The 12,086-nt window shown below is 37.9% G+C and overlaps 1 protein-coding gene across 1 annotated transcript; it reads right to left on the bottom strand.

Annotated features, from left to right (window-relative positions):
• Positions 1–371: 371 nt before the first annotated feature.
• LOC108362380 (protein KTI12 homolog) lies at positions 372–1,358 on the bottom strand. Its single transcript, XM_017615313.1, has 2 exons — positions 673–1,358; positions 372–609 (listed from the first exon to the last, which is right to left on the bottom strand). The coding sequence occupies exons 1-2, from the start codon at positions 814–816 to the stop codon at positions 439–441; spliced, it is 315 nt and encodes a 104-aa protein (XP_017470802.1). The 5' UTR covers positions 817–1,358; the 3' UTR covers positions 372–438.
• Between the last annotated feature and the right edge of the window lie 10,728 nt (positions 1,359–12,086).

The following is a 12,086-nucleotide window of genomic DNA, read 5'->3' as shown; positions in this document are numbered from 1 at the left end:
AAACACATGTTGTAATTTTAAGCAAACTATTACCGGAACCAGAACTATGATTTCAGAATCTACAAAGTCGAAAAATAGCTGGTAGAACACACTTTTCACGAAATTAATGAAATAAAAATTTTACCTGCGTTGAAATTAGTGGCAAGCAAATGTTTAATTTGGTTGATTTTTCCCTCATAGTCCTATGCATATGATATAGTTAACTGGATGCAGTTTTTTATTATATTCTATTTATCTTGCATCCATCTACGATAGAAATACAGTAGGAAATATAATATTAAATAATGCAATTGTATTAAGACACCTTTATAAACAAAATAAGAAAAATATAATAAAAGCAAATGGAATTTCAGCTAAAAACATTACCACTTACTACAAGTATTAAATTTTTTTCGTTTAGATGTTGAAATTGTAAATTATATTATTTAAAATTTAATTTCAGTTCAGTTGAATGGCATTTACGGCCACGGGAACTTCTACTTTCACCTGATTACCTTTCACCGGCACTGGACCGGTGTTACCAATTTTTCGTGCAGCCAAGGCGTCGGCTATAATTGGTTGCGTTAACTTATCCAGCTCGAAAAGATAATTTGTAGCGCTTAGTGGTGGCTATAAGAATGATAGAAGTAAACAAACTAAGTATTTGCTTTTTTAATTTTTTTCTTTGCTTACATTTTGTGTGCTTTGATTTGGTGGCAGGGTTTTAAACTCGTATAGCGCGCCATAGATAGCCTCTAAAATAAGCGCATCATCGGGAAACACTACAAACAATGGACTATCCCAACGGCAATTGCCATGCGGCTCTTCGTAACGCATACACAAAGCATCAAATATTTCCCCTTTTTATGGCACGTTCGAATTGTCCACTCGATCATCCAACACAACTGCACCAGTGCGCTGTTCGTTAAACTCCCATGCTCGCGCCTTATTACACCCTTTGTAGTAGAGTTAAATAGTACCTTTAATATAATTGCCAGCGTCCACGATGCCCACATCTTCGTTTCCACAACAGTCGGGTCTACGTAACCGGAACGACCCAGATTTATATCTGGCCAAGGACTGTCACTTCAGCTACACTCCCCAAAAAGTCTTTGGGGAATTTGTATGCTGCTACAATAAAAATAATAATAATACCACATCTTCTTTATTGAGCAACCGCAGTGCCTCTGATTTAATATCGCTACGCACTTGGTTTTCTTTCTGAGAATCCGCTAAGTATTCATTTTTCGAGAAGCCGGCATTTGCTATAATAACCATTTATGCGCTATGGCAAAAGACGTTCACTACGGGCCATTCAGTTTCATGGTGCAAACACATCATTCAGTTCAATTGTTTTAAACTATATTTTACTTACTTTGCGCATTTGTATGCAAAATGGTAATTTTCTGAATTGTCAAACTTGTTTACATTGGTGTAATTTGACATTTCTCGTTTGACATTTTATGTTTCTCAAGCAACCACAAAATACATGGAAGGGTTGCATTTGCTATTCTGCTATTACCTGTTTATTGTGCCATGCATCAAACCGTGGTTGGGTACATTTGACAATACAATCTGCTGATATTTACAAATAAACGCCTGTATGCAGCTCTCAAGAAAAGCAAAAACTCCATATAAAATAACGTACAAGAAATGGCTAAAGGCCTGTATGCAGCTCTCAAGAAAAGCAAACACTCCATATAAAATGACGTACAAGAAATGGCCAAGAAATTTTCTTGAGTAAAATTTCCTTAAGGCAGTACGCAGTTCTTAAGAAATTTACTACGCTTTCTACTACGGTTTTCTAAAGTTTTTTGTGAAAAAAGAGCACAAGGCAACCCAGGCTTGCAACAGAAATAAATGCCGTTCCATTATTTCTTGATGAAAGAGTGAGGCAACAGGCTGTGAGGTATCAAAAATGTCAAAATTCCTTGGACCACACGCGAAATAATGGCAATTTTTTCTTGACCGTTTTCTTGAAAGAAAGTTTCTTGAGTCAAATTTCCTTAAAGCAGTACGCAGTTCTTAAGAAATTTACTACGCTTTCTACTACGGTTTTCTAAAGTTTTCTTGTGAAAAAAGGGCACAAGGCAACCCAGGTTTGCAACAGAAATATATGCCCGTTCCATTATTTCTTCAGGAAATAGTGAGGCAACAGGCTGTGAAGTATGAAAAATTTCAAAATTCCTTGGGCACACACACGAAATAATGGCAATTTTTGCTTGACCGTTTTCTTGAGAGCTGCATACAGGGCTTAAAAGAGACTGATGCTTTGTATTTTGACGTTTCGGAATGCACCCTAATTTTCAGGCTGACATTTGTAATTTCGGCGCCATGTTATTTTCTTTGAAAAGTAAGCAAAGAATATGAGACGAAGCATAAAGAAAAATAAAGCAAGCAATTTTGTAGCACATGTTTGTGCTAACCAATTTATTATTTTTGTATGTGTTTTTGCAACCAATCCCCGCGCACTTCATTTTAATTACATTTGCACAAAAAATTTATTGAAAATTGCTTTAAAATCAGTGAAATAAACCACCGACGAAATACACATAAAGAAAGAAGCAAAACAGAAATAGCAAACTTCAAAATTACGAACGCCACACACTTTTTTCTCAATTGCTATTACAAATGGCTGCTTCTCAACCGGTCAAATCTGTTCTAATTGGTTCAGGAATGTACACTGTACATACTTATACCATGTTCGGACCGACAACGAAACAATTTGAAAGCGAGTTTTGGGATTGTGGGCTGAAAGCTGTGAGTTTTCATGTAGTTTTCAGCGAAAACTGGTTTTTGTTTGACAGATTTTACATGGACGAAAACACAAGTTTTAGGTCGAAAACCAGCTATAGCAAAGAAAACTCGTTTTCGATGCTGGTCCGAACATGGTATTAGGGGATTCCTTTAGGCCCGATTTCAGATGGCCTATTTAGATTGTTGATTAACTTCAACAATTCATTTTCAGATCACATATTTAAGTTGCACATAAGTGGGCAATATTGACTATTTATTTATTTTATTTATTTATTTTTTTAAATTTATTTATTTAGTCTACAGAATTCAATTCTTACAGACTAATTAGAACTATTAAAATAATTAATTAAATTGCATAAACAAATTTAATTTAAACTTATTAATATTCAGATCAAAATGAATTAAACTTGAGTATGTATTACAAAGACTAACACATCTAGAAATTGGTTCATTATCACCATAATTCGTAGAGTGCGTTGCACATTCAAACAGCCGATTATTCCTCAGGTTTCGCGGTGGAATATACAATTTGAGCAAATTTGCAAGATACGTACAATTAATACGACCATTAATAATATTGTATATAAAAATTATAGAGAAAAACGTTCTCCTGTCATGCAAGGATTGCAATCCAAGTAACTTCCGCCTCTCAATATAAGAGGGGAGGAAACTATGCCACGATAACTTACACAAAGCGATCTTTGTGAATACCTTTTGAACGCGTTCTATTCTATTCGAATGTATGTCGTAATAGGGACTCCATATTAGAGAACAATATTCAAGGCGACTCCGGACAAGTGATATATAGAGAGATTTCAAAGTAAAGTAAATGTATAAGTATTTAAATATGATATATACAACCCTGTGTCTGTGCCATACAACCAAGATTGATTGGTAGGTGGGTCAATCAATCCCAACAAGTCCCACCAAAAATCAGTCGGCTGTTCAGCACAAAATGTAAACAAACAAGCAAATGCAACAACAATTTCAAGGAACTTGCAGCAGTGCTGCCAATTGTTTGGCATATTTAAACAAAGTTGATCTGAAACCCAACGAAATCTAAATGGCATTTAAACAACAATCCACAATTAAACTTAAACTCGTAGTCTTAAACAGTGTAAAACTCGTAAGTTTACAAGGCTTTTATGGGAATGCCCCCTTTGCGAAAAGGTGTAAATAGCTGCGTATAGTGATTGTTTGACAGAACAACCAGCATTTTTTGAAGCAATTTTTTTCGTAGTATTTTCCATAACATCCCGCCATCTTGTCTCTATCATTCTTGGCTAAAATACAATTAAAAATGACGAAAATTAGCACAAATCCCAAGTCAATATATACTAGATTTATACGTAAGCTATTTGCAAATAAAAATAATTTGCAAATACCTAACTCACTGTTTATTCGATGGTGGAAAATGGCAACGCCTTGATTATAAAAAGGCAATAAGATGATCATCGAAAAAGAAAATAAACCTAAGAATGGCGGCGTTTTGCGCTTATTTGCAAATAGTACCACTAATCAATACCTATTTGAGTGATTTAGTTATTTGCAAATCAAAAATTAACTCATCGTTTATACGGCAAATTTTACCATTTTGCAAATTGTTATTTGCAAATAAAACGTGCGTATAAACGTAATAACAGTTTGTGTATGAATTCATTAATTTTGCTCGCGTATTATTTTTTTCATTTATTTTCATTATTTTATCATACATTTTAGTAAAAAAATTTCGGCCCCTCAGCTGAACACTGAAGTTTGCGAGGTCGTTTGCGCATCAAATTTGCCTCGTAAATTTATGAGGAGCTCGGAAATAGAGCTCCATATAAATTTTGACAGTTCTTTTACAAGTCTCGTAAATTTACGAGCTTTACTAAGGGCCGGTTACTCAATGTCTGGTTGACAATAATCTGCGGTTAAACATCGTTATCGACGTCTTCGACTCCATGCATACAACAGGGAGTCGGTAACGTCGATAACTATGTTTAACCGGAGGTTAGTGTTAACCAGACATTGAGTAACCGGCCCTAAGTTTACAAGTTTAAGGGAAGACCCATACTAAAATTATTTTGTATGCTTCCAAACTCTTAGCTCTATTAACTATTCTAAATATAGATTATTCACTATTTAAGCACTATAAAGGTACGACCGCACTAAGTGACGCGACACGGCGCGACACTTTTTGGCATACCGCATTGAAACTGCAGCGGCGCGACACTTCGCTGCATTTTTTTTTTATTTATTTGCGTCAAAACCTTCAAACAATATGGATGCCAGTGACGCTGATGTAATGTTAATGCCTTTGTAATGTTCCCTACCCACTTGTAAACTAATTATTTATTCAAGTTTATATGTATCACCCAGTAGTTGTCATTTGTAGATATAAGATACACTAAACCCTCTGTACCGAAAGAAGGAGCCATTTTATCCTTCTTCTTCCGGTGACAGCTCAAACGAGGAGACGTGCCAGAAAAATAGTAAGAAATAAATCGAAGTATATAAAAAGACATCTTTGCAATTTTAAAGACTGCGTTATAGCCTCAGGTGTGGGGTGCTACCCGCCAATATTTAAACATTTTATTTATTAAATAAACCTTCTAACAAGGGAAAATTTCAACAAATGCCGTCGACACGTTCCGCAGGGAAAATGACTGGAGGTAAAGATGAATTAAAGCAAAGCAGTGAAGGTGGCCCACCTATTACATCAAACACTGAGTCGCATACAATGAAATCAGCCAATGCACATAAGGCTATTGAAGACAGCTCCAATATCGTGCCTGCTCCTGCATCCCCTGGTGCTCCTGCCGTCATTTTATCTGCTGCCCTGACACCTGGAGTACCTGGTGCCTCCGCCGCCAACCAACCTGCTGTACCTGGTGCCTCCGCCGCCAACTTACCTGCTGTACCTCGTGCCTCCGGCGCCAAATTACCTGGTGCCCCCGCCGCCAACTTATCTGCTGTTCCTGCTGCCACGTCACATGATTTGCCTGCTGTTCTTGCCGCTGCCGAACCTTATGTGCCAGCTCCTGCTACCAATGTTCCTAATGTTCCAGTTTCTGCCGTCTCTGATGGGACCGCGTTTGATGGTCCCTCTGCTGTTATATCTAATACCGCTGTAAACCATGTTGCCGGGAATGGCACCACAGAATTTTCCTCATGCGAGTCTGTCGCCCAATCCGCTTTCTCCGTATTGAGTCGCACCGTTGGTTCCGATACCGCCACTGAATTAGGCACCGCAACTCCGATTGGAGATATCAATAAGCTAGAAGAGCAGTTGAAAATTTTAAGACTACGTCGCGAATTGATGGAGCTGCAAGGTCAAGTTCAACAAATAGAAACTTATCCGGGCGTGCGCCTAGGTAAATATATACATTTTGACGAACTCGATGCGGCAGTTCCAAAGTTTAGTGGCGACAACCATTACGACATAAATCGGTGGTTTTTGCAATTCGAGGACTATGCTGATGCCAATAATTACAATGAAAGACATAGGTGTCTAGCACTACGACGATGCATGTCTGGGACAGCAAAAGAATTTGTACTTAACCAAGGACTTGTTGATTATTCAACGTTGAAGTCGTTGCTATGTGCAATGTTTCGACGCAATTGTTCGCGGCAGGAGGTTTACCGGCAGCTACGATCACGCAAACTAAAATCGTCAGAGTCTTGTGTTAGTTACATTGTGGCAATGCAGTCCATTGCCGCCCAGTCGGAAATACCAGAGCAGGAGCTAGTTGATATAGTAATAGATGGCATACCTGACAACAGTAACAACATAAGTATCCTGTATGGCGCTAATACAGTGAGTGAATTAGTAAGGCGAATGGAACGCTACGAACAGCGTCGCCAGAATATTGCATTGCGTAAACCGTCGGCCACTGTTGTTTCACGCACGGAAGCAAAGTCGACCGTCACCGAAGATCTCTCAACAGTGCGCTGCTTCAACTGTTCGCGATTCGGTCACTATCAGAGCAGCTGTCCAAAGCCACAACGACCAGTAGGTTCCTGCTTCATCTGTCACCAGCTCGGACACATGCATCGGAATTGCCCGAAGAAGTAGAGCCAACCCACTCATGTTGCAGCTATTTCCGCGGAGGACTATTACTTAGAAACTAGGCAAGAGGTAAGTGTGGCCTTTTATGAACAAAATCGAAACAGATGGTCAGGTTTTATAAATATTAATTCTCTTTTTGATTCTGGTAGTTTGATTAATATAATGCAAAAATCCGTTGCTGAAAGATTTTTAAAACCGTCGCCTACTGCGATACCTACAAAATTTGTTGGCATTGGTAAAAGCAGAATCTACTCATTTGGCACAATATTGTGCGCAGTAAAATTTCGTGGAAAAGTTGGTAACATAAACGTGATGATGGTTCCAGATGAAACATTAAATATACCACTAATTCTTGGTCAAGACTTTTTGCTAAAATTTAATATGCACTTAACGCAAATAAATCATATAAGAAATGAATTTAAAAACAAAGTACAACAAAATAAATATTTGGAAAATGTATCTACTAAGAGAAATGAAGTTAATAAAAATAGTTTGAAACCTAATTGTACATCTGATTCGATTATTATTAAAACTGTTGATGGTGACTGTAGTGATAAATCGGTTCTTAATAAGCATGAATTAAATGAAGTGTCAGGTAAATGTGTTCATAAACATGATGAAAAACAAAACTTAGGAGAGGCGGACAACTATTTTGATATTGAAACTGATTCGTTTGAGTTGGCAGTGAGGGAAATAAGTGCTATTGATGAGAGTGTAATTCGGTCAGAAATAGATATAGGGCCCGGTCTGAATGAATGTGAACGAGACGTCGTAACGGAAGTTTTGGCTAGAGAATATTTGGCTCCCACACTGAGTGAGAAGAAACCTTATGACTATAAAATGACCATCCGAACAACCGACGATACACCTTTTTATTGTTTGCCAAGACGATTATCCTTCAGAGACAAAGAAGAGGTTCAAAGGATTACTAATGACCTAATTAAACGTCAAATCATACGGCCCAGCAACTCCCCTTATGCTTCTGCTATTGTTTTGGTAAAGAAAAAGAATGGAGAAACGCGTATGTGCATTGATTATAGGGCTCTTAATAGGAAAACGATTCGGGACAATTTCCCGTTGCCTTTAATAGATGATTGTATTGAGTATATGTCAGGGAAAAAGTGGTTTACGCTTTTGGACTTGAAGGATGGGTTTAATCAATTAGCAATGGATGAGAGTTCTATTCCGTTAACATCTTTCGTCACGCCACACGGACAATTCGAATACCTTAGAATGCCATTTGGGTTAAACAATGCACCAGCTAATTTTCAGAGATTCGTGTATAATATCTTTATGGACTTGATAGATGCAAGAGAAATCATTGTATGNAGAAGCTCAGGGTACTTATGAGTAAATTAGAGAAGGAGGAGGTTGTAGGATATGAACTAGTAGACGGATTAGTATGTCGTAGGATTGGGGGGAAGATAATGCTTTGTGTTCCTTTGGAGATGCAAGAAAATGTAATTCGCACAACACACGAGAAAATCGGTCATTTAGGTACTGAAAAATGTTACAACCAAATACGCAAAACTTATTGGTTTGAAAATATGAGGGATAAAATCAGCAGATTTATTCAGAATTGTATCAAGTGCATTATATATTCTGCGCCAGCCCGTTCCAATGAGCATAATCTTTTTAGCATTCCTAAAAAACCAATACCATTCGACACCCTCCATTTAGATCACTTCGGTCCTCTACCAGCAATTAAGTCAAAGCGGAAACACATACTAGTTGCTATAGATGCATTCACGAAATTCGTCAAATTATATCCGGTAAATTCTACGAGTACAAAAGAGGTATGTTGCTCACTGGACAAGTATTTCAGCTACTATAGTCGTCCACGACGTATCATAACTGACCGAGGCACTTGTTTTACTTCCCTCGAGTTCAGTAACTTTTTATTGAAAAGAAATATAGGTCATGTGAAGGTTGCAGTGGCATCACCACAGGCAAATGGTCAAGTTGAGAGAGTCAACCGTGTTCTTAAGACAATGTTGAGTAAACTTACTGAGACTATAGACCATGCTGATTGGACTGCGAAATTGTCTCAAGTAGAATATGCGCTAAACAATACTGTCCATAGTACAACCAAACACACTCCAAGTGATTTGCTTTTTGGTGTTAACCAACGGGGTTGCATTGTAGATGAATTTACGGAATGCACTGAAGAAAAACTGTTGGATGAAACGACCAGGGACCTTGAGAAAACCCGACAAAGTGCACTTAGGAATATAGAGCGATCGCAGGATTACAACCTACAATACTTCTTAAAAAATAGTGTCCCCGCAAAGACATACTCGATAGGAGATTTTGTAGTAATTAGGCATGTTGATACCACAGTTGGAACTAATAAGAAATTTATTCAGAAGTATAGAGGCCCTTATATTATACACAAAGTATTGCCGAATGACCGTTATGTTATAAGGGATATAGACAATTGCCAATTGACACATTTACCATATGACGGCGTTATTGAAGCTATAAAAATTCGTAAATGGTGCTCACCAACTAACAATCGTCTCGAGCCTCTTCAGTCACCAACGGCAATAGGTCACACAACCTCAACAAGAACTGTCAGCTGATTGAGGTCAATCGTAAAGTCAGATTGGCCGAGATGTAATGTTCCCTACCCACTTGTAAACTAATTATTTATTTAAGTTTATATGTATCACCCAGTAGTTGTCATTTGTAGATATAAGATACACTAAACACTCTGTATCGAAAGAAGGAGCCATTTTATCCTTCTTCTTCCGGTGACAGCTAAAACGAGGAGACGTGCCAGAAAAATAGTAAGAAATAAATCGAAGTATATAAAAAGACATCTTTGCAATTTTAAAGACTGCGTTATACCTTTTATTTTATTTTCCTTGGCGAATTCTCCTCAAATTTTATGTTTCTTTACATACAATTCTCATCTTGAATGAAATGCATGTGAATATTCACTCACAATTCGAAATCAATCTCTCCAAATTAAAAATATAGTACGAAATGTTATGTCGCTCCGCTGGGTATACCGCACTCTGCGGCACCGGAACAGCGCGACACCACGCGACGTACATTTTTGCCTAGTTGGTCAACTTTGCCGCGCAGCGTCGCGTCGCGTAGCCCCGCTTCAGCGTAGTGCGGTATGCTCCATAAGAATCCATGCAAAGAATATTTTGCCGCGCTGTGTAGTGTCGTCTAGTGCGGTCATACCTTTAGGCTATCTGCCCACTTGTCGTCCAATCATGGTTGCGTTATCGTCTCGTCCTGTCGTTATCGGCAAATCGTAGAAGATGCAGAAACGGAAAAGTACTACACTGTCGTTCGCTAAGCGTCCCCTGCAAAAAACGGCTGACCATATCGAAAAGAAACTATCGATTGTACGCTCGCATACATATGTACATACATACATCAAAGAAAATTTTACTTCATTGTTAGCTGTGGTGCAAGATATAGAAGAAGTCAGTGAATTCAAAGAAACAATTAATAAAAATCAGTGTATTCAAATTTTATATAAAAAATGAGCAAAAAAACCTTTTTTAACGCTATGTGGGTAGAGAAGAAAACATTTTAGCCCAGTGCGCTTAGGCCGACTGTGGAGTCAATGACTACAGTGCTGAAATACAATGCAACGCCAACGTAGAACGCCAGCAGAACCTAGGAATGGAGGCAGAAGGACCAAACGGCGCTGAGGAATTAGTTTTTAGTGACGAAAGTTCAGAACCGATGAAAAATTAGAACAATTGTCTGAGCTCAGTAGCTATAAAAAAAGCTTGCGAAATTAAGTTAATGTTCGACAATATATTTTTACAAATAAAACAAACACATAAACAAAATCGAATTGCATTTTTTAATTTGGTTTCATGACTTTTTATATTTCGCTGCCATCTATTCACTAATATATTAATTATTTAGAAGAGAGAACAGTGGCCAGAAAAATCGCTAGTTATCGTGATATTTTCCCAATAGTTTCATCGCTAAGCTCACTTGTACATCACCAACTAGATGACATGTATGAGCGAGTGAGCATACTGTGGGAAAATGCGTCCATGTATTTGCAAGAAAGGGATGCACTATCAAGCCCATACAAAACTAACTGCTAAACTGACGAAAAATTTTTATCCACCTTTCCCACTAATTTAACCGATAATTATAGGTCAGGCTTCCGCAGGGTATGCACGCATTGTTTGTTTACAGTTTATGGGGAAAAATTAGTGAAAAAGTTAATATTTGCAATAAAATTGCATGAAAATTTTTATTTCTTGCATAAAACCTGTGGAAATTATTAAAATGAAAATTTATGTCTAGAATTGTGACCATATTTTTAAATTGCAGGTGTTTGTATATATTTCGCGAAAATATCAACCAGAAAAACAGAAAATACCTGCTCTAAGTGTATTTTTAGACGCCAAATTAATTGAAATATCACGACCGAGTGTGCGAAAGTGTGGTCGTCATGTAATCGTTCCAACAGGATTGTGACGATGAAGCAACTATGATTGGACGGCCAATGTGCAGAAAGCCTTATGGCCGATTTCAAATGAATATTTAGGGCCGGTTGTTCAATGTCTGATTAGCACAAATCGGAGGTAGAAGCTCCGGTTAAGCACAACTACTGCTTTATCGATCACATGTTACATGCATGATGTCGAAATCGTCGATAGTGTAGTGGTAGTGATAACCAGGCATTGAACAACCGGCCCTTAAATGGCACTTAAATTTAATTGTCGATTGTTGTTTAAATGCCATTTAACTTTCGTTGGGTTTCAGATCAACTTTGTTTAAATATGCCAAACAATTAGCAGCGCTGCTGCTTGTTCCTTGAAATTGTTGTTGCATTTGCTTGTTTGTTTACATTTTGGGCTGAACAGCCGATTGTTTTTTGGTGGGATTGATTAAACAACCTACCAATCAATCTTGGTTGTTTGGTACTAACACAGGGTTGCATATCTCATATTTAAATAGCCAATATTGGCCATTTAAGTGCAGATTAAATGTATGATCTGAAAATGAATGATGGAAGTTAATCAACAATCTCTACTTAAATAGGCCATCTGAAATTGGGCCTTAGAATATTGTGGCGAATACTGCGGCAACACAAAGCGAACAACGAGAAATAGGCAGAATGTTCGAAGAATGACGTAGAATGTTCCACAAAGAGAAACGTCAAGTTGGATGAACACTGCGAACAGCGAGAGAAAGAGAATGAGCGATAAACTTCAGAATGTTCTAGAGTTGCCATAAGTGCCAGCGCAGGTATATAAGGGCGCCGCCACCGCGAGGTGAGTTAGTTACAAGTCAGCAAGCTACAAGTAAA

The sequence above is a fragment of the Rhagoletis zephyria genome, unplaced genomic scaffold, assembly GCF_001687245.7.
Source record: "Rhagoletis zephyria isolate East Lansing unplaced genomic scaffold, Rhagoletis_zephyria_1.1 Rzeph_scaffold_00998, whole genome shotgun sequence".
NCBI classification, from domain to species: Eukaryota; Metazoa; Arthropoda; class Insecta; order Diptera; family Tephritidae; genus Rhagoletis; species Rhagoletis zephyria.
This window is presented reverse-complemented; position numbering and strand designations above follow the sequence as displayed.

Bases quoted from the DNA above. Each gene is read 5' to 3' on its own strand.
- LOC108362380 (XM_017615313.1), bottom strand. From the start codon at position 816: ATGCGTTACGAAGAGCCGCATGGCAATTGCCGTTGGGATAGTCCATTG. The intron at 610-672 runs GTAAGCAAAGAA...TCATTCTTATAG, and splicing joins CAAATCAAAGCACACAAAAT to CCACCACTAAGCGCTACAAA.